Source organism: Zootoca vivipara, chromosome 6, assembly GCF_965207765.1.
Source record: "Zootoca vivipara chromosome 6, rZooViv2.hap1.1, whole genome shotgun sequence".
Lineage (NCBI taxonomy): Eukaryota > Metazoa > Chordata > Lepidosauria > Squamata > Lacertidae > Zootoca > Zootoca vivipara.
Genome location: NC_142589.1, coordinates 69442600 through 69465899, shown reverse-complemented (window position 1 = coordinate 69465899; position 23300 = coordinate 69442600). Strand labels below are relative to the sequence as shown.

The following is a 23300-nucleotide window of genomic DNA, read 5'->3' as shown; positions in this document are numbered from 1 at the left end:
GATGATGATGAAGAAAAAGTTAAGTTGCTTCCAGGCAGATTTTAGCCCCAACATATATATTTTTTCTACAAACGAAGTAACCCCTGATCACAAACATCGCAGTTCAGACTCCAGGAACATCGTTGGTTGGCCGCCGTTGGAGACACAAACTGTGCCGGACTAGGTCAGGGATGGGCAACCTTTGGCCTTCCAGATGTTGTTGGACTACAGTTCCCAACATCCCTGGCCGATGGCTACGTTGGTTTGAAGCTGAGCAACATCTGGAGGGTCACAGGTTCCCCATCCTTCGACTAGAGACGGACCCATGGTTTGATCCAACAGTTCTTTATCTTCGTTAACCCTTACTATCCCGGGCCATTTCTGAAAGGGACCCAGGTGTCCGGTCATAGTCCCCCCCACTTCTTTTTAAAGAACTCACATTCAAGGTTCCGGGTCTCCCCCTTCCCCTAAAAATCCAAAAGAGTGTCTCTCCATCTGTGTCTGTCAAAATCCCTCACGCTTTCCTTTGCTGGGAGCGGAATCCTGACGGGTCAAGCCCCTCCCACCTGTTAGCCACACCCACCGCGTGTTCTCTCCCCCTCCCCACCCTCCGGCTCCTTCCCTCCCATCGCCCCTCCGTCTGGCAGGTGTCTGCCTGGCCACAGCTGCAAAGGGGCCGTCGCGCCCGGGTCCCCCCTCCCTGCTCGCCAGCCCTTCCCCTCCTCCTTCTCCTCCCGCCGCCCCAGGTGGGGAAGCTGCCTTGCGCAAGGAAGCACTTCTGCGCCCGGGAGACCTGCCGTGTCTCTGGCTCTTCAGCCATGAAGATCGCGCCCCCCTTAGCGGGAAGGCAAGTACCCCGGTGAGGGCAGCGAGGTAAGAGGGGCTTCTTTCCCTTCCGCTGTTGCTACTTCGCGAACCCCATTCCACAGGGAAGTGGGGAGCAGAATTTGAACGCTGCCCTGCTTCGTCAACCCGTGTGTTCCTCCACCTCCTTCTGTACACCCCATAATTCCACCCCCACCCCCGGGCTTGTTAGCATATGATCACATTGATATTCTTATTTTTTAAATATTTCCATGGGCTACTTGCCATTTCACAGTGGGTTCCAATTTGGGCCAGAATGCACCGCATTTCGTTTTGCCTACTTTGCTTTCCCGCTATACCCTCCAGTTAACTTTTTTGGGTTATCACATTTGATCTGAACAGTTTCTCTGGCCTGTTCTGAATTTCTGAACGTGACGCTATTTGTTTGGGGTTGACTTGGTCCGACAGGTTTGAAAATGTGTGGTTATCTAGATGTTAAAATCTCTGGGTTGCCTCCAGCTGAAGGGACTTAAATTACCCGTAGTCATGCCCATTAACTTCAATGGCTCTACCCTGAGTAGGGCTAGTATTGAATGCAACCCAAAGTGTGCTCCCCCCTTTTAAATGAAGGATTAGGGATTAAGGAATGTTCTATCTCCATGGGTGTAGCCAGGTTTTTGTTGGGGGTGGCAGGCCTTTTGTTAGTGGGGGGGGGCAGAACCTCCGTTAGCTATGTATTTTAATGTATTTTTATTGATTTAGGGAAGCAGCAGCTGCCCCCCACCTCCCATGTATATCTCATTGTTAAGATCCTGTCTTAACAATAGAAAGATTGCTCCGGACTGTTTCTCGACGGCCTGCTATAATAAATTACTCCCTTGCCACATCCCAAGTCTTTTGAATTAATAAATTACAATTTTTCTGAATTAATTAATTCACTGCCCTCTCCTAACAGAATAAGGTAGTACAGTACAGTTTGGGCAATGCCCGTGGTTGAGCTTCCTCCTTTGGTGGTGGGGTTGTGGTGAACTGAGAGTAGGTAAGGGGCACAGTTGTTTGAGACTGTTTGCCATTTTAATTCCCCACAATGCCCTGGAGCAATGCTACCTTGAGGGCACTGTGGAAAATTAAAATGGTGGCTTGACCCAGACCCCACCGGCATGATACATTTGAAACAGTCTCATACCACTTTAGACAGTCACTGCTTCTCCCAAAGCATCATGGGAAATATAGTTTTTGTTAAGGGTGCTGAGAGTTGTTAGAGACCCTTATTCCCTTCACAGATCTGCAATTTTCAGAGTGATTTAACTATCAATCCCTCTTTACAGGAAATTCTAGAAATTGTAGCTCTCTGAGGGGGAATAGGAGTCTCCTAGCAACTCTCACCACCCTTAACAAACTACAACTCCCAGGGTGTTTGGGGGGAAGAGTTGACTGTTTAAAGTGGTATGATGCTGCAGATGGGGCCTCAATGCTGCCTGGGCATTGGGCCAGACTTTTTTTTTTTAAGGTGAGAGGCCCAATGCGAGGCCCAAATAGCTGCCCAAGGAATTGGGTGCCAGTGCTGACCCCAACTGGGAAGACCAGGTTTCAACTCCCCACTCGGACATGATGTTGACTTGTGTCCACTTCTCACAGCCCTAGTATACAGTCATACCTCGGTTTAAGTACGCCTCAAACGGTTTGAGTATTTTCAGTTTAAGTACTCTGCGGACCCGTCTGGAACGGATTAATCCACTTTCCATTACTTTCAATGGGAAGGTTCGCTTCAGGTTAAGTACGCTTCAGGTTAAGTACAGACTTTCGGAACCAATTGTGTTTGTAAACCGAGGTGCCACTGTAACTCATTGTGGTGGTTGTTTTAAGAATGGAAGCTATGTGTACTGGAAGATGGGTAGGATTCAAACAGGATGAGCAGGAAATCTCAGCCTCTGATGGGGATTAGAATACCCCAATTTATCTTTAAGCATGTATTGCAAGGATGTGTGTGTGTGTGTGTGTGAATTTGATCCTTTTGCTTCTCTGGAACCAACTCTGGTCACATGGCCAGCAACACTGAGTAGGGGACCTGCATAATAACTATAGTCGTACCTCCTGTTCGACTTCAGAAACCAAAGCATGGCTTCTGATTGGCCGCAGGAAGCTTCTGCGGCCAATCAGAAGCTGTTGGACATTCGGCTTCCAAAAGAACGTTAGAAAACAGGAACACTCACTTCTGGTTTCCGAATGTTTGGGAGCCGAGGTACAACTGTATTTTGTTTGGAAAACTGATGGATATACACAGATCTCAATGTTGCCTATTCAGGGTATTAGGCCAGGGACCTCTGGATCAGGGAAGACAAGCTGACACAGTCACCTACCTGACTCCCATCAGCCTGGAACACCCCAAACCAAAGGAAGTACTGGGCACTTCTGCATTGATGGGAGAAGGACTTATATGGGATGGTGAACTCATGGTCCTCAATTAGTTATTGGGACTAAGAACAAAGAGATCTTTGTCTTTCAACCAGTCTTGGACAGGACAGTCCTTCAAACAGGATGCCTTAAGAAGAGAACAGGGATGTGAAACCTCAAGCTGCATGTGTCCCTCTAGGTCAGGCACCCCCAAACTTTGGCCCTCCAGATGTTTTGGACTACAATTCCCATCATCCCTGACTACTGGTCCTCTTAACTAGGGATCATGGAAGTTGTAGGCCAAAACATCTGGAGGGCCGCAGTTTGGGGATGCCTGCTCTAGGTCTCTCTGCCTGGTCTTTGGAACTCTCTCCTTGCCGCTTCTTCACCTGCTGTGCTTCACACCCTAAAGGGGTTTTGCCTGGCTGGAATGTGTTTTTGAACTGTTATGTTTCTTTGCTGCCAACCTAGCAGTTCGAAAGCACGTCAAAGTGCAAGTACAGTGGTACCTCGGTTTATGAACACAATTGGTTCCGGAAGTCTGTTCATAAACTGAAGCGTTCATAAACTGAAGCGAACTTTCCCATTGAAAGTAATGGAAAGTGGATTAATCTGTTCCAGACGGTCCGCGGAGTACTTAAACTGAAGCGTTCATAAATTGAAGCGAACTTTCCCATTGAGAGTAATGGAAAGTGAATTAATCCATTCCAGATGGGTCTGCGGCATTCGTAAACCGAAAATTCGTAAAACGAGGTGTTCATAAACCAAGGTTCTACTGTAGATAAATAGGTACCACTCCGGCCGGAAGGTAAACTGTGTTTCCATGCTCTGGTTCGCCAGAAGCGGCTTAGTCATGCTGGCCACATGACCCGGAAGCTGTACCACCGGCTCCCTCGGCCAATAATGCGAGATGAGCGTGCAACCCCAGAGTCGTCCGCGACTGGACCTAACGGTCAAGGGTCCCTTTACCTTTACCTTTACACTTGAATCAGAGGACTGTCATCTGAAAGCCCTTCAAATAGAGGACGGTGTCTTCTGTAAAGTAGGACACATTGCCCCCCCCCCCCCAGCACCTTCTTCTGGGTATTCCCTTGGGTGAACATTGTGTATAGGAAAGTGCCTGCAGAAAGTTACTTTGATAACATTGTTCCTGGTAATGCAGATTCCCTTGCTTCACCTTTGGGGGATTATAATCCCTGAACTGTATGATGCTCCCTCTTGGGTTCTAGATTGAACTCTCAGTTCTAACAAGGGGCATTTCTGGAGGGGTTAGAAAACAGTCTTTTGTGTTCGCAGCTGGGACATCAGTGCGCTGCTGGGAAATTGAACTTATCTTTGAATGTCCTTGTTTGGAAAGTGACTCATCGGAGTGAAGTAAAGGTGAACCAAAAAATTGGAACACATTTCTGCAGAGCTGCCAGAAAATGAAATAAAAGTGCAGCACATTACTGCCCAGTCCTTTTAACCCCCCCACCCTATAATACACAATAATCACATGAAATTTTACAGTTAGTTCATACTTCATATAGCCATAATTACAGGTTCATTTGTTTCATGTTGATTGCTGTGCAATGAAGATGGTAACCATTTCCCCCCGCTGATTGGTTCTTTCCTTCTCATAGCTGCTAATATCTGTATATTATATTTTGTATATCTTATTCTTTTTCACAATCATTAAGTGTGAAACTTTCCTCTTTTCCCACAGCTTTGCTATTAAAATGCAAGCAGTTAGTAGCATTTGAGAGACCAGAGCAAAAGAACCTTGGCTAATACCTGGTGTTCTGTATTGCCAATACCATCGTTAAAGGGTCTAAAAGTAGATGGGTGTCTACTATTTCTCTAATTTCTTGCTTAATTTCCCTCCAGAAGTCTCTGGTAACCTCACAGTACTTTTGGCAGCTTTGCATCTCCAACAGTGGTCAGACTTTGTCGTGCGAACCAGGTCTATAAGTCTTAAGTCAAGAGAGCTATCCCTGTACTGTTGACATCTCTCTTACAAGAAGCTGCGTCCTCCTGTAGGGCCAAGTATGTAGCATCTGTCCACCATTATTTCCCCACACCGGCTGAGAGATCCACATGTGTACATGCTCTCCTGCCCCCAGGAGGCTGGGAATGCTCCTCAAGTGTTCAGCATTTATAGTGTTCAGTGGGTAAAGGCTGGAGAGATCAGGATTCAGATTCTGACTTGGTCCTGATGCTAGCTGGGTAACCTTGGGCTAGTCACACTTCCTCAGCTCAACCAACCTGTGGAAATAATATGGGAGAACCATGTGTGCCACCCATTGTTCCTCAGAGGAGAAGTGTGGGATGATAGAATCACAGAGTTGGAAGAGACCACAAGGGCCATCCAGTCCAACCCCCTGCCAAGCAGGAAACACCATCAAAGTATTCCTGACAGATGGCTGCCAAGCTTCCGCTTAAAGACCTCCAAAGAAGGAGACTCCACCACACTCCTTGGCAGCAAATTCCATGATAATACTCTGATCACTACTTTCTTTCCTTTTTCAAATTGATACTTTATTGAATTTTCCCCCGGTTATAAAGCAATAAAGTGGTACAAAATGAAAAAAGAACAAAACACACAACTGTGTAAAGGGAAAAAAAACCCATTAAACAAATACATTCGTACCTTGGTTCTCAAATGCCTTGCGAATCGAATGTTTTGGCTCCTGAATGCCGCAAACCTGGAAGTGAGTGTTCCGGTTTGGAAACATTCTTTGGAACCCGAACGGCTTCTGAGGCTTCTGATTGAGTGCAGGAAGTTCCTGCAGCCAATCAGAAGCTGTGCCTTGGTTTTTGAAAGTCGAACAGACTTCCGGAATGGATTATGTTTGAGTACCAAGGTACGACTGTATATACCAAAACACCCAAACCCATACATTCTTTTATAAACTTGATATTATTATCCTAATACTAATGTAAATATTAAAAGCCTACTACATTTTGTATGAATTCGTTCCAAAAATTGCCGTATTTATCCAAGTGGAGTCTACGTCTGTAAGCAGCCCGTTCATAGGTTGCAAGTGTTATCATATCAAACCACTGATTAAGGGAGATCATGTCTTTATTCTTCCAGTTAATCAACATCAGTTTCTTGGCTACATTAGAGCACGTAAAATCCATTTGTGTTGTCCTGTTGTTAACTTCCATGTAGTGGGTATATGGCTCTGAACTACCACTACTCATTTTTTTGCATGCTCAGTGGAAAGGTGGGCGGTGCTGTGGCTCCAGGATTTCGGGGACCCTTGGTCTTGGCACCCACAGCACAGCCCTGCAACCTGTAAGAGCATGCAAACTTGAGATGACCCAGCCCTGGCAGATGGGTTCAAGGTTTATTGAGGCTCACATTCATCTTTTGTTGCCTACAGGGCTCCCAGACTCCCCCCATCCCTCGAAAAAAGGGGATTTCTTCTGGAGGACCTGGAATTCTAACAGGAGGATCCGGCAGGTTTGATGATTAACCAGTTCTGAAATGGCTGAAAAAGATGGTGAGTTGCAATTTCTTTTTTTAAAGGCCCTAGAACCTCCCATACCTTTCCCCATTAACTCCAGGCTTTCCTCCCCAGCACCCCCACCCTCGCCCAGCCAGAGCAGGACTTAAACATTAACATTTCTGGCTGATTCCTGCTGCCCTGGGAAAGGCAGTGAGGTCATGGGCCCATTAAGTGACCTCTTGGCACCCTCTCTCTAGGTTTTTGTTCCGTTCGGAGGTGGGCAAAATCCACAGGGTGAGTTGTGTTAGGTTTGCTGCAGGTGAAGCCTGTGAGCCTCTATAGAGTCCTTAGAGCAGAGATTAACCGAGCTCTAATTTACATGCCCCTGTCCTTGTATTGGGTTCCACCAATAACAGTATATAAATAATAATCATTATTATTATTTATTGGCCAAGTACATTTTCCAACATACTTGGAATTTGTTTCGGCTACATTGCAATGTAAACATACCCACCCTGTTCCACTCACAATACAAATAAGCAAAGAAACCCACCCATAATTGACCTCCCCTTCAGCTACACATCTACAAATTTAACAATTTAATGGCACAAGGGAAAAAACTGTTCCTGCGCCTGGCCGATTTTGTATATGAAGACCTGTAGCGACGTCCAGATGGGAGTAAATCTAGCAGATGATGGCAGGGATGTAAAGGATCTGCTGCAATTCTCTCTGCTCTCTTCTTAACTCTGGTAGCATAGATTGACTCTATTGTAGGCAAGCTAGCACCAATTACCCTTTCTGCAATTCTTACAGCTCGTTGGAGCCTTTTATTGTCTGTCTTGGAGGCTGTACCATACCAAGCAGTAATAGAATTAGTAATCCTATATAATAAAGTCCAAGTGTCTCTGCGTCCAGTCCCTGTGTCCCTGTGTCCGCGCTACTGCGCATGTGCCCCACGGACACAGGGATTGGAGTGCAGAGAGCGGCCGGCTGACACAACGAAGGCGCCGCCACCGCCGGAGGAGCAGGAGGAGGTGCCAGCTGCTGCTGCTGCTGCTGTAGCACCGCCTTCGGCTGCGGAGGCTGCCCTGAAACGGTCTGTGCAGCCGGGGACGCCGAAGAGGCTGAGGCGCTGGATGCTGGCTGGTGCAGTGAAGGCGTGAGCGAGCGCCACTGGCCGCTGAGTGCCCATCTCTCCGCCATGGCTGAGGAGAAGGCCGAGAGTCTCCCTCAATCCCCGCTAGCGCCGCCGCCTTCTTTCCCCTTCAGCCGCGCGGCTGGGTTTGACTCCTGTTGCCCCTGCAGGTGTGCTCTCGCTGGCGGAGGGGGAGCGCATGCGTGAGAGGCAGCGAATTTGAGGAACGTTTGCTTGGAAAAAGGGCGGGGAGATTTGGAGGGAGGGCGGCGGCGGCAGTTGCGGGCTCAAACCCAAATTAAAGGGGGCGCTCGTGGGAGGACGGCGATTGGGCGCCTTGACAGCTCTGCGCGCGCTGATTAGGTGGAGCGATCTCGCGCTCACACTTTTACAGTGTGTATTTCTCTCTCACGCGCCTTTCCCCCTCCCTCTTCCCCCCCTTTCTCAAATTCTTTTCTCCTCCAATCGACCCTCACTTCCTTCCCTTCACTCTCGACGCTCTCCTTAGGGGGAAAGCTCATGCCACACGGGACCGTATACACGTTAAATTAGAACCGGGTGGGGGTGGAGGGAAACCGTAATGTGAAGGATGATAGGAATAGTACTGTACTGTAACGTATTATTTTTTAAAAATGTATTTATTTAAAAGGCATTTATATACCTTATATAAATAAATTTATATACCATATATATATATATATACACACACATACCCCAGAGTCGGTCACGACTGGACCTAATGGTCAGGGGTCCCTTTACTTTACCTTTTATATACCGCTTAGCATTACAAACAAAAAACAAAAAACAAAACATAAAGCAGTGTACAGTACAGTATAACAACAACAACACTGAACCAAAACACAGCCAAAAACCAGTAAAATCCTCTATAATAAAGTCCAAGTGTCTCTGCGTCCAGTCCCTGTGTCCCTGGGTTTGCACTACTGCACATGTGCCCCACGGACACAGGGATTGGACGCAGAGACTGGATGCACACACACACACACACACACACACACACACGCTCTCCCTACCCCCACCCCCCTGAACGGTGTTGAGAGGACATAATGGAAGGCACCATTGGGGATTCCCCTCTCAAGAAAAAGTAAAGAAAGGTGGAGTTATGAGAAGGGGGGGTAGTGTCCGAAGAGGAAAGGAGACAAAATTGTGAGGGAAATTGGCAACGGTTTGGGGAGGGGGGGGGAGATTCCGACTCTGAGGGGAAGGGGAAGTTGCCCCATGTCAGACCTCCTTCCTGCCTCCTTCCCTCCCTCGCCCTCCCGCCCTTCAAGCTCTGGCCGCCATTCCCTGCTCGACTGGAGGGAAGTGCAGCCGCAACTTTCCCCTCTCACGGCTGCTTCTTTTTCCCTTAGCTCGCACAGGCAGCGCGTCCCGGAGAAGCGCCGCTCGCTGCTTCTCTCTCCCTCCCTCCCTCCCTCCCTCCCTCCCTCCCTCCCTCTCTCTCTCTCTCTCTCTCTCTCTCTCTCTCTCTCTCTCTCTCACACACACACACACACACACACAAACCACCTGCCTGCTGCCACAGCAAACCACCCAGGGGGAGCCTGGGGCCCTCAACACACATCTCCGCCAGTGGAGGCGGCGACGGAGGCGACGCCTGCGCGGTCCCAGGGCTTCCCCTCCGTTCCCGCCCGGCTAGCGCCCGTTTACTTAATGGGCTGAATGACACTAGCAGAATATATAAGACTCATACCTCTCTCTGTATTATGCCATGCGGACCGTTGAGCAGTAGGTGACCTTTTTCATCCATGCTGAAGGCTCCTTGGATTCCCAGAGCCTGATTTTCTGACAAAGGTCTTTTTAGTGGTGGCACCTGTTTTAAGAGGCGGAGCTACCTCAGGTGTATTTTTACACACTGGCCAGTAAAAATGTCTCTCTTTATCAAGGCTTTAGAAAACCAACTCCAAATCTGTGCTGCTGCTGTTAATTTTATGGCTTTGCCATCTTTGCTGTAAATTTGTTTGGTGTTGTGAGTGATCATCGTGGTGGGTAGCTGAGTGAAAATGTATTATTATTATTTAAATTTGTATACTGCCCTATTTGAACTATAAAGTGGTGATTTTATTGAGTCAAAATGAGAGTACACCTAAACATTTTTTTAAACAAAAAAGCACTGGTTACAACATAAAACCACAATATATAAACACAAGATGCATAAGAAAAATAAAAACAACCCAATGACAGTCCCTTCCCAACATACTGGGTATCAGCCTAGTGTGCAGCAGCAGCTGTGAAAAGGTGTGTTCCATGTAAAGGGAAACCTGCTAGATGTTGGACTCTTACTCCCTTCAGCCCCATCCAGCATGGGCAACGGCCAGGGATGATGGGGGTTGTAGTCCAGCAATGTCTGGAGAGTCACCTGTTTGCCAGACCCACTGGAAAGAAGCCACTACAGCAGCGGTGAGGAACCTTCAGTCCTTGAGCCTAATAAGGCTGGCCAGGCCACCCCATTTGGCCTGCAAGGACTTCTGGGCAATGCTCCGCCACTACACCCGACACTCCTTACGATGTCAGATGTGATGAAGGTTAAGACGTGGCTCAGCCAAAAGGGGTTTTGTAGGCACCGCCAATCAGCCCTGAAGAGCATTTTGCAAGGGGGCTTCACAAGAACTGACAATCAGATTATAGTCTGCAAGGGCTGCCCAGTGGTGTCTGGTGGAGAGCTTTGTGATGGTAAGCAATTATCCAGAGCCCTTGGCAAAGCCTCTACAAGACCCAACAACCAGCTGATTGTAATGTCTTGCAGAATGCATCTGAAAGGTACTTTGTGGGCTTTGCCTTTGCCCCCGTAGTTTGATTTCAAACCAGATGGGCAGAAAAGGATCTCCTGACATCATTGCGATGTCAGGTGATTGATAAATTTGGCCCCATGTGTGAGGAGATGTGGCCCGCAAAAACCAGATCCAATTCCCAACTCCTGCAACTCCACTACCATATTTTTTTGCTCCATAAGACGCACCTAACCAACAGACGCACCTAATTTTTAGAGGAGGAAGGGGGGAAAGTCCTGTTGTTATTTTTGGGATCAGCTCACAGTTGTGCAGCTTTTTTGCAAAGGGGGAAAGTTCCATTTTTTGAGCATCAGCTGAAAGTTGTGCAGCTTACCTTGCAAAGGGGAAAAAATACTGTTTTTATGGAGTTCAGCTCACAGTTCTGCAGTTTCTTTAGGAAAGGAAAGAAAAGGGAGCCATTTCTACAGTTTCCAGACAGATAATCTAATCAGCCAGTCATATGTCGCTGGGGAAACACAACAATGGAGGCCTGGGCAAGGGGCTGGGAAGGGAGCTAGCTTCCCTTATCTCCCTCCTGATCTCTTGCAATCAGCTGCTGTGTGGGTTCTCTTTCCCTCTTGTTAGCCTTTAGCTCTTTCTAAAAAAAGGAAAGAAAAAAGCACGATCTGCTTTTCGCCCCTGGGCAATTCGGCTCCAGGGACCATGCATTCACTCCATAAGACGCACAGATATTTCCTCTTACTTTTTAGGAGGGAAAAAAGTGCATCTTCTGGAGCGAAAAATACAGTACTTTTCTTCTTAGTCTGGGGGCAAAGCAGAGAGGCACATGAGTAGTGGTCTCCAATTGAGCCAGCTTATAATGAAAACCTGATTTCTATTTCATTTGATGTTGAAATGATTACCTGCATGTGAAGCTCATTGATTTCAGTCTTAACAGCTTGCATACGTTGAAGTCAAACGGATTTATAGATGCTTGATTTTGACTACATCCTGCTGCTGCTGCTTTGCATGCTTCCTAAATTACAGGCAGGTGCCCCTTTGCATAACTCCAGGAGAGGTGTTAAGGTTATAGCTAGCTAGCAGGCATGCATGCACAATAAGGACCTAATAATGTTTCCCTGGTTGTCCAGCCAGTTCCTGCTTCTAGAGCAATTAATAGCAGCTCCAGGGTATGGTACTTGAAAATACCAAAGGGTGTGCCTCCTTTTTCCCCATTTGCTGCTCTGAGCCAACAGAAACATCGGCGTTGATCAGCTAGCTCTTTCCAAGTGGTATGTGGGTCCTGGGTAGTAGTACTACCAGATAATGGGAGAGGCTCCTGGCTCTATTTCCTAACCAGTGAAAAAGAGGTGAGGGTAAGGACCTCTAGTTATTACAGTGCCCCATGCGCTTGTTGAGAATTGCTACTGCAGGTGTGCCTTTAATAACAACAGCAGCAGCAGCAGCAGCAACAACAACAACTTATTATTTATACCCCGTCCATCTGGTTGGGTTTCCCCAGCCACTCTGGGCGGCTTCCAACAAAATATTAAAATACAGAAATCCATCAAACATTAAAAGCTTCCCTAAACAGGGCTGCCTTGAGATGCCTTCTAAAGGTCTGGTAATTGTTGTTCTCTTTGACCTCTGGTGGGAGGGCATTCCACAGGGTGGGTGCCACTACCGAGAAGGACCTCTGCCTGGTTCCCTGTAACTTGGCTTCTTGTAGCCAGGGAATTGCCAGAAGACCCTCAGCGCTGGACCTCAGTGTCCGGGCAGAACGATGGGGGTGGAGACGCTCCTTCAGGTATACTGGAGCGAGGCCGTTTAGGGCTTTAAAGGTCAGCACCAACAGTTTGAACTGTGCTCGGAAACATACTGGGAGCCAATGTAGGTCTTTCAGGACCGGTGTTATGTGGTCTTGGCGGCCGCTCCCAGTCACCAGTCTAGCTGCCGCATTCTGGGTTAGTTGTAGTTTCCGGGTCATCTTCAAAGGTAGCCCCACATAGAGCACATTGCAGTAGTCCAAGCGAGAGATAACTAGAGCATGCACCACTCTGGCGAGACAGTCCGTGGCCAGGTAGGGTCTCAGCCTGTGTACCAGATGGAGATGATAAACAGCTGCCCTGGACACAGAATTGACCTGCGCCTCCATGGACAGCTGTGAGTCCAAAATTACTCCCAGGCTGCGCACCTGGTCCTTCAGGGGCACAGTTACCCCATTCAGGACCAGGGAATCCTCCACACCTACCCACCTCCTGTCCCCCACAAACAGTACTTCTGTCTTGTCGGGATTCAATCTCAATCTGTTAGCCGCCATCCATCCTCCAACCGCCTCCAGGCACTCACATAGGACCTTCACCGCCTTCACTGGTTCTGATTTGAAAGAGAGGTAGAGCTGGGTATCATCTGCATACTGATGAACACCCAGCCCAAAACCCCTGATGATCTCTCCCAGCGGCTGCATGTAGATGTTAAGGAGCAATCGGTTGCAAAACACATCCGGCCAGGAACAAAACTTCTTTCGAGCACATGGAGTTTCCCCCTTGTTAAATTTACCTGCCAGTGAGTGATGCTTCTGTGGTTTTGTGGTTGGCTTTCTGCTGTCTAACCATCTCTCTGTGCCTTCCAGGGGGCCTGAAACGACACAACTGGACTTCGCCTAAGGTGGTGGCTGTAATAGCCAGCGGCTTCCTGCTCTTGGCTGCGATCGGAGTTGGGAGCTGGGCTATAGGTGAGAGTCTCTGCAGGGCTGGAAGAGGCTGTTCACAAGGCACGGGGCATGTTAAAACCAGTGTTCTTAGTTGCAGGGTGTGTGTGCCTTTTATATGTAAGTTTCTGTGTGCAAGGAAAGGGCACTCTATCCAACTCTATCTGGCCCAGGAGGACTTTCAGCAGTTGCCCCCAATCTCTACCCATAAAAGATTCCATCTCTTTTCAAGTACGCTGTAGGAAACAGCAGTAATTTTAACACCAAATGCAACACCAAATAGGGTAAGAACAAATCCTGGAGCAGAAGTCACATACAGCTGGAATCCACTGGTAAAAAAACAGGGCGAATGTATCAGATTCAATGCCCGCCTATTTCTGTAGAAATGGCAGCACCTTATAGAGTTTCCGAGCTGGCAGCAGCATCCCAGTAGTATGAATTCCTGTAGAAGGTGGCTCTGCTGGAGCCTCCAAAAGCCATTGAGGAGCCAAAGTCAGCTTTGGATTTGGAACCTGATAGTACTATGTACTATGTAACCCACAGCAGGACCTGCAAAACTGGTGAAGACTGTGGCAAACCATATCTGAGCTTCAGACAGAATTGGCAGTGATAGTGGTTGACTTCACCACCACATGGTATGGACCATGTAAAAGGACCAAGCTGTTCTTCCACAGTCTTACCGAAAAGTATCCAGATGTATTGAATTTGTTGTGGATGATGTTCAAGATGTTGCTGCCTACTGCCATGTGAAATGCAGGCCAATGTTCCCAGGGCTACAAGAAAAACCAAAAGGCACAAGGATTCTCGGAAGCAAACAAACAGAAGGTGGAAGGAACCCTATAGTAACCACAGATTTCTGTGTTATAAAATGCCTTTTTTGCATAATGAACTGATCAAGTTAGAATAAGTGCCCCAATGAGCTTTTGTCCCTCTGTCCTGTAAATGAGAATAATAAAAATGTATAAAATGGCAAGAAGGTGGTGGTGTTGGGGTGGTGGTGGGGTGGGAGGAAGAAAGAAGATGATAAATATACTGATCCTGGCACTGCCTCCTATCTAGGGTTGCCATATTTCAAAAAGTGAAAATCTGGACAGAAAATTTGTTTTTGGGGGGCAATGTTGTTGAACAAAAATCGAACACTTGGAGCTATTTTTAAGGGAAATTACCAAAACCAACATTGCTAACATGGATTGCCATGCGTCTGGATTTTCCCAGACATTGAAACACCTTTCGTCTGGACACTGTTTCTGACGACCAATTGCCGGCTATGTCCGGGAAATTTTGGACAAATATGGCAACCCTACTCCTATCTTAAGATGAATCCTGTTCAAACTCAGGGGTGGGCAACCTACGACCTTAGGGCCACTTCTGGCCCACAGTGTAACTCCATGTGAATACAAGGAGGGGTGTGGGAAAGGGAGTGGCTAAGAGAGTGAAAATGGGGTACCCTTTGCACTTTTGACTCTAGCCCCACCCACCACTGGCACAGGGACTCCAACTGATTACCCCCAAGAGAATGAGACCCTTCACACACACAAAAATGTTCCCCACCTCTCCTCTAACTTCACCCTCCTGTCTCTCCATTGCAGTGGTTTCTGTGCTCAGAAGTGAAGGTGAAAGCCTGTATGTTGGTGAGTGTTTGCAAGAGAGCTGTGTCCTCTCTTTTTACATATGGCATCATGTCATAGGGTCCAGTTTATCAGTCTTCTCTAAATCCCTGATCATATTAATTACTTACACAATGCTTTCCCCCAGCATGCCATGTGCCTTTTCTCAGCCACCCCCAACAACAACAACCCTGTAGGGCAGGCAGTATTATATTTCTTTCCTGCACCTTAAAGGCCTAATTTTTCAGCAGAGGTTTGATGAGAACAGCCACATTAACATCATGACTTTAAAGCATTACAATATCTCTTTAAACTGCCATAGCTTCCCCCAAAGAATTCTGGGAACTTTAGTTTGTTAAAGATGCTGAGTGTTGTTGTGAGAGACCCCTGTTCCTCTCACAGGGCTGCAGTTTCCAGAGTGGTTTAGCAATAAATTTCTCTTCATGGGGAACTCTGGTATGGAAATAGGGGTCTACTAACAGCTCGCAGCACCCCTAGCAAACTCCTCCTCCCAGAATTCTCTGGGAGAAGCCATGACAGTTTAAAATGGTATCATAGCCCTTTATGCGATGAATGGGGCCAAAGTTAAAATCAGGCAATTCACTCCCACAAGATAAAGTGATGCCTACCAATTTGGGTGGTTTTGAAAAGGGTTTAGACAAATTCATTGAGGATATGCTATCAATGGCAGCAGGCCTCTGAAAACAGCAATGGGAGAGAGCTGTTGTCTTTCTGCCTGGCTTGTGGACTTCTGGAAGGCACCTGATTGGCCTCAATAGGAAAAGGGATACTGGGCTAGCTAAGACCTTTGGTCTGTTCCAACAGGCCTCCTCCTATGTTCAGTCCTGAGGTAAATGGGAATTGTGTGAGAATCCATTCACTGAATTACCCCCCAATCCTGGTGCCATGGCGCACCAAATTAAACATTCATTCAAGATTGCTCCTATATGGATAATTTAGGGTATCTGCTATCAGCTGAAGCACGAAATCTAGGCCTGAACTTAAACATGCCTATATAGTTGCTGATCATGCCAGGTAGACTTAATTGCACAACAGGAGTATTGGGACCTCTCAGAAGCCGAGCTAAGAAATTTAGGGGTGAAGTCAATACTAGGCCTTGCCTGTTGAAATTGATGTGCGCAACTAACTGGGAGTCATTTATTTCCGTGGGTCTGCTGTGAGGAGAAACTAGCTGTTAATTAACGTGCCATATTTCTAATTTGGCTGCACCATTGTCCCTCTTGCAAGAGGGAGATGCCACCATGAATTAGGAAAGGATCGGTCAGTATTGGGCTGCAGCAACGGTGGGGTGAAGTGTGGGCGTATCCTGCCAAGATCTCACAGCTTTGTTTGGTCAACGCAGTCCAGGTGAGCTCCGGTGACCTGCGCCTCACTGTGTACGATGAGAATGAAGGGAGGTGGAGGCTGCTTTGTTCGTCGTCCTCCGATGCCCAAGTGGCCACCCTCAGTTGCGAGGAGATGGGATTTGTCAGGTACTTTGAGATAATGGTAATGGCTGAGGTGACTAAGGGTGAGAGAAGCATTGGCAGAGGAGGCCTTCTGGGGCAGAAGTATAGAAGAGGGAGCCTCGCCAGCCCAACTTGTCACATAAGAGGGAGAAAACCCACACCAGTTGAGATGCTCTCTTCTACATAGTACACAGGACCACCCTGTCCCCCTCTGCTTTTTAACTTTTTAATTTGACCACCACAATTTTATTTATTTCACAAATTTTTTTACACTGCTTGATTGTAATGAAGCCTCATGGCAGTTTGCAAAAAATAATAAAACCACCAGTAAAAAAAAACAATTATTTAAAACCTTAAAAAGAGTTAAAAACCTAATTAAGACGCATGCCAGCATTCAACATAACCGATGCTTGCATGGGTCTGTAGCCCTTTCCAGGCATTAACTGCATGTAGGGCTTTTCACCTGTGGAAAGGGAAGTAGGGCTGTACGATCGACTGCATCCCAGCGCCGCAACCCCTGCCGGCTCTGCATTTAGCTCAGGTGCCTGAGAGCTTCCCTTTGCGGATGGCCACACTGATCACATAGACACGGAGGACAGATCCCTCTGTTTCTGCACATGAGAACTGTAGCTGCATTCAGTGTGTGAGAAGGGCTTTGGAGACACTGGCCACTGGTAGAACCTGCGTGAGAGGTGAGACCAGTTGAGAGATGTACCGTAGGTAGCCATGGGGTTGGACTAGATGACTCCTCGGGGATCCCTTCCAACTCTACGATTCTATGATTTTATGGAAGCGGTGGGGTGGGGTAAGCTGGCACTTTCCAGATGTTGTTGGACACCAGCTCCCATCAACCCTAGTGGACATGGCCCATGGTTAGGGATGATGGGAGTTGAAGTTCAACAATACGTGGAGAACCTCAAGAGGTATTGGATAACAGGGCTGAGAGAGTCTTCTGCCCAGGTGGGTGACTCAGTCCAGAGTCAGGGCAATGCTTCCTGTAGTGGTCACATTAACGATCCTGGCCACTCAGGGGCCCTTCTAAGGCAACCTCTTTCAATGCCCTTGAAGAATGATCCTTGAAAATGCACTAAGAGGGCGGGGGAGATCTCCCTGTGCTGGGATGTAGGTGTGGCTGTTATGTTGATACTTACCCCCTCTGTGTTTGCCTGCCCTCTAGGTCTCTCTCCCATTCAGTTCTGGCTGCTGACAGAGCAGGGGCCAATGGGACGTCGGGCTATTTCTGCGTGGATGAGTCCCGCCTACCTTTTGCGCGAAGGCTGAGCGAGGCCATTGTGGTGTGGTAAAGTACAAGATGGACCTAGGGTGGTAGTTGAAATCCAGAAACGTCTGGACGGCCACAGAATCAAAGCCCAAAACCCTGATGGTTGCTGAGAAGCACTAGGCTAAGTTTTCACAGTATTCCTGACCATTGACCCTTCTGGCTGGGGCTGATGGGAGTTAGCAACCTCTTGAGGCCAACAGGTTCCTCTGCCCTGACCTAGGCCTTGTAGGACGACCTAGACTTGGACCTGTTAGGGCAGGGGTGGGGACTCTCCCCAGGGCCATTCTTGACTCACCAAGGGTTCCATATTTGCCTGCGAGACTGTTTTTGAGGAGCCAGGCCCCGCTGTCAACCAGATGACATCACCTTGATGGACAGGTTTGATGGATGCAGGGAATTGCAGTGGAAACCGTCCCGCTCCACCCATCAGATGGGGAGTTCAGTCCTGCTTGGTCACTGTCTCCCCCTCGCTCGCCAACTTTGACAGGTGGGCAGAACAACCCACATGCCAATCACCTGATGTTAGACAGGTAGAAGTCCCCGCCCACCTGAGAAAATTGACCCATGTTGGTGGGGTCAACAAATGTTCCCCACCCACTGGTCTAAGGTGTTTGGCAGTCCCATATGGTGGCCTGGGCCCTAAGGAAGCCAGACTATCCTCCACCAGGGCCAGGGCTTTTTCAGTGACCTGTTGGAATGCTCTGTCCCACGAGACTAGGGCCCTGCAGGACTTGATCCCCTTCCGCAGGGCCTGTAAGACAGAGCTATTCCGCCTGGCCTTCAATTTGAATTAGCCTGTTCCTCTATTCCTTTTTCCCTTTCCTCTTCTATTAAGAAACCCTTTCTGGGACCCCACATTTAAATTCTTCCCTGGTCTCCTTGCTGGCCCTAGTAGGACCAACTTGGCCAGTTAGCCCTGGTGATCATTCAATGTCTACTGACTGCGGGGTTTTTTTTGACCCCTGAATTTTTGAATTTTATTGATATTGATGCTGCATTTTATGTTGTATTCTATGCTGTTTTATGCTGTTTTAAAGTCTCATTTTAATCAGTGTTTTATATTTGCTGTTAGCTGCCCTGAGCCCGGTTTTTAAACTGGGAAGGGCGGGGTATAAATAATAATAATAATAATAATAATAATAATAATAATAATTAATCCCAGCACTTGGTGACTGGATTATATTCTGTCCCCTTATGCTGCTCTCAGCTGCTAAATACTTGCCCTATTCCCCTAACAATTGGCACTGGGACTGACCCAGGTGTGGGTGACATTGATGGCAGATCACATAAAGCGCATGGTTAAACTACAGTTCCCAGGATTCTTTAGGGGGAAGTCATGTGCTTCAGATGTGTCTTGGATGAGCTGTAACTATACAGGTTGTGCCTGCCCTCAAGAGTGAGCACAGATATACTAGGAAAAGCACACCCATCACCAGAATGCCCACCCTTTCTCTAAAGCTTCATCGCCATATGTGTATACCAACAAACTGAATGTTGGCTCAGCCTTACCCCCATCCTCTGCTGTTTGGGCAGATTGCCTGTCCTTTTGTTCATTTTTAAAAGCATCTCAAGAATGCTCATGGGTGCATGCATTCATCTGTTGCTTACAGCTGGGTTCTGCTGAAAACTTGCAGAAGCATGAGCTATTGGGGTTTTGCTTAGAGTTTGACCCTGGAGAGGAATAGGTACCATTGCGATGAACCTGGTAAGGGCTTTAAGTTACCGTAAGTGTGTGACAGTGACATGGCCAAGGTCAGTTAGTTCATAATGATACTGGGGGCTGTGTGTAAGCTAGGCTTTTGAAAACAACACCTTCCCCATCCAGCTCTGCACCAGGAAAAGCCGTACCCTGTGTGAATTAAAATAAGTGAAAATATCCTTAATCTGCCTATTTTACATCATTCTCCTGCCAGCCACAGGGAACACAAGGGACTTTTAGGGCCACTATAAATCCTACTCGATGTGAATTCCAGCTTTCGAGTTAGTGAGAAACTGCACCATTGCCTCCCGGCTTGTCTTTGTGTGGTCATAAGGCCTAGAATCTTGGAAATCAAATGCGGGTGGAGATGTTCAGGAACATGAACTCCGCACCTGGCAGAAAGCTCAACTTGCAAGGAACCTGGAATACACATGTTCCTGATGAAGGTTCGCTCTCTTTCCTTTCTGCAGCTGAGCCCTCTCCTCTTTCTCTTTCTCTCACAGCGAATGCCCGACAGGCCGATTCCTGGCAACGCTATGCCAAGGTATGGAAACCCCGAACCCTCTCAAGGGCACCGTCTTGATCCACCTGCCTGCGTACAGGTGTCTGTCTGTCTTTCTGTCTCTCTTTCCCAGCCTGCTATCTTGAAGTTCCTCTCTTTCCCAAGTCTCCTTCTGTTGTTCAAATGCCATTAACAGCTTTTCATTTTCTTCTTCTGACCTTCTCACACCTAAACACCGCTTGGGACAGTGGAGGCTGGTCTGTTAGGGCAAATGCAGCACTGCCCCGCCAACCTCAGCCATCCCCCACCTGCCTGCCTTTTTATTTCCAACCAGCCCAGAAGTCCAGAAGGTGGCCCTGACTGCCAGCTGCCAGCTTCTTCCTCCTTAGTCTCAGTGCTGCCCTTGTAGAAATCATCAGGGAGGACAGGGTCAAAGCCACAACTGACATTGGCTCTCTGGCTCCACCTACTGTTGGACTCCCTGCCTTCCACCCTACCAGCCCCAACGAGCACCAGCCATCACTGCCTTTTTAGTTTACTGGCCTTGGTGCTAATGCGAATGTGATCTCATGAAAGCAGGCAGAAACCTGCATCAGAATGAGGAAAGAAAGGCCAGGTCAGCTTTGAGGAAGCCACCCGTAGGGTGCCCTCTGGTGGGCTCCTCTCTTGCCAGCAGGTTTACCCATTAGGTGTGGGTCAATGCCTGGCAGCCGCCATTTAAATTTCCCACAATGCCCCTGACAGCTCTGATGACCTTGTGGGAAATGGAAATCGTGAGAGCCAGTCAGTCAGTGTGTGCGTGAAATTAAAGGGGGCTCAGGGCAGGTGGTGACACTCAGCCCAGCCAGGAACCCCAGTAACTGCCCCCCAAAAGCTGTGTGCTGAAGCTGGGACTGGATAAAGGTTCTAGAAAACTACGGACTCATTAATTGCCAGTAAATGTTAGAAACCTACATTGCCTCTTATCAAGGAATGGCTAAGGAAATACTGTGTGAAGCTTAAGGATGGCAGTCAACACCCTGAGATGGTGGAGAAAGCATGGCCTCTGTTTATTGGTCCACCCAATAAACTTGGCCATTTGGCATTTCGTTTTTAAGTTTGCTTGCCTTTTGTGTGATAACTCTGCTGAGCAGCGCTACAGTTCCCAATGTTCCCTGAGAAGAGGGCTTGATGGTTAAACTATTCTGGGAGCTGTAGTTCTCTGAGGGGAATACAGGTCTCCTAATTACTCTTCAGCACCCTCAACAAACGACAGGGCCTAGAATTCTCTGTGGGAAACCATGACTTAGGACAGCGCACTGTGGGGCCTCAGCCGCCCTACAGCTGGGGGGGGGGGAGGCAGCGGGCAGACAGTGTGGAGCCTGCGGGTGCCCGAGATGCGTGGCTCGGGCACGTTGTAGGCCCCACGGTGAGTGCTGCCCACCATTTTGCAACACTCCCCTCAGGGTAACACCGGGGGCGGGCCGCACCCCCCGCACCCCCTTCCTATGCCCCTGTGTGGCCCACGGCGCTCTCTTCATGCAGCAGAATGAGGGGGCAGGATTCTGCGGCAGGGGTTTGCATTGTACCATTCCAGGCAGCAGGAGGTGGGTACCATTCTTAAGAATGCTCCCTGAAATAAAAACTTGAGATGGCAAGTTGAAAACAAAAACACAGGCCTATCCCATCAGGGAGAAAACTTCTAACCCAGCTGCTCCCTGTTGCACTAGTTTTCTACTTGTGGGGATGCTGTGGTTTTTTACGTGCTTAGCATTAAAAAAAATGCCCCCCCCCAAACCCAACAACACTTAGAATCATAGAATTATAGAATCGTAGAGTTGGAAGAGACCACAAGGGCCATCCAGTCCAACCCCCTGCCGAGCAGGAAACACCATCAAAGCATTATTGACATATGCCTGTCAAGCCTCTGCTTAAAGACCTCCAAAGAAGGAGACTCCACCACACTCCTTGGTAGCAAATTCCACTGCCGAACAGCTCTTACTGTCAGGAAGTTCTTCCTAATGTTTAGGTGGAATCTTCTTTCTTGTGCCACTTGATGTGGTACAGGCCATTACCAGATAACTCTGGTCTCTGCCACTGATATGTTGGCGTGTACTGAGCAGGGCTAGAAGGAGCCTGCTCCAAACATGTGTCTGCTCCCCTCACATCGACTGAAACACTTGAATAATACCACACCACTGAACATGCACACCACTGAAACACTTGAATAATGTCTCATTTGTGGGCAGCAGAGGTGTGACTGCGGCAGGTCTGTGAATTATTTCGATGGCATGCAAGGGTTGTGTGAACCTCCCCTCTGCATTATGTAGTGTACATGAGGTAGTGATGACCACAAAGTAGAATTACTTTAAGAGAGGGTTAGACAAACTTGGGGATGTTTACAAGGCTTTCCTTAGCTACTAGGCCATTGGAACCAAAGTTGGTGTGCATGTTCATGACAGTATTATCCAGGTCAGGTATGAAACTCAGCTCAAACACATAGATCTGCTTTTGTTCTTTGCTCTGCAGCAATTGTGGGAATGGTATAGAGTCTAGGGTTACCAGATGTCCCTGTTTCCCAGAGACAATCCCCATATTTGCGAATAAGTCCCCAGACAAATTCCATCCCCGGAATGTCCTGTAATGTCCCTGGAAAACGCAGCAGCAGCAGTCTCAGCAGCCCGGAGCAGTTGGCTCTGGCTGGCTTCAGGAGCTGCTCGGAAGTCCCCATATGATGGTGGTGAAGGGGCTCTAAGACGCAGCTTCCGGGCTGCCTCCACCTTCCCTGACCTCAGCAACTAAGCTGTGAAGGGAGGCTTCATGCTGCCTATTGGAGCAGCCTCCCAGCTCCTACTTGCATGCAAGCAGGAGCGGGGCAGGGATCTCTCAGCTGTGAAGGGAGGCTTTACGCTGCCTATCAGAGCTTGCGTGCAAGCAGGAGGGGGCAGGGATCTCTCGGTTAGGGAACGGGAAGCCTCTTTTCCTAGCTGAGGGATCCCCACCCCCTCCTGCTTGCCCGCAAGTAGGAATGGGATTGGGGCTGCTCCGACTGGAAGGGAGGCATTGCGCTGCCTGAGCCTCACCGCTGCCGCCACTCCCAGCCCTCCTTCTCTGTCTTCCATGCCTGACCCACTGCGCACCGCTTCCCCACCAATATAGTATTTATTTATTTCTTTATTTATTTCCCCAGGTTTCATTGAAAAAAATCTGGTAACCTTAGGATAGACTCTTTTTAAAAAAAAATGTATACCAAATCCTAGAGGGTAGCTGGGAAACCAGTTTTAAGTGACGTTACCTGATCACCTGAGATGTTTCTAGCCAGATCCTGCCCCTCGAAGAACTCATGCCTGTTGTGTTCTTTGCAGACTGTGGACGTAGAAAATTGTCTGTGGACCGCATTGTGGGAGGCCAGGACGCTAGCTTGGGCAAATGGCCGTGGCAAGTCAGCCTGCGCTATGATGGGACGCACCTTTGCGGTGGCTCCATCATCTCAAATGAGTGGGTTATCACAGCTGCACACTGCTTCCCAGAGTAAGTCCCTGCCATTTCTGTGTTTGCTAGTGTGATGGCTCCCAGC

The 23300-nt window shown here is 48.2% G+C and overlaps 1 protein-coding gene across 3 annotated transcripts in view; it reads left to right on the top strand.

Moving 5' to 3' along the window:
* The first annotated feature begins 702 nt into the window (after positions 1–702).
* HPN (hepsin) overlaps positions 703–23300 on the top strand; it is a 31981-nt gene continuing 9383 nt past the window's right edge. Inside the window, exons 1-8 of one of the 3 annotated variants that reach the window (XM_088672507.1) lie at positions 703–838; positions 6546–6665; positions 13108–13209; positions 14775–14816; positions 16156–16285; positions 17439–17561; positions 19746–19786; positions 23089–23254. In XM_088672507.1, coding sequence (XP_088528633.1) covers positions 6650–6665; positions 13108–13209; positions 14775–14816; positions 16156–16285; positions 17439–17561; positions 19746–19786; positions 23089–23254 — 620 coding nt within the window. In that variant the 5' untranslated portion in view covers positions 703–838; positions 6546–6649. Of the gene's footprint in view, positions 853–6545; positions 6666–13107; positions 13210–14774; positions 14817–16155; positions 16286–17438; positions 17562–19745; positions 19787–23088; positions 23255–23300 lie in introns of those variants that run through there. The other 2 variants (XM_035119949.3, XM_088672508.1) reach the window with 2 other exon arrangements.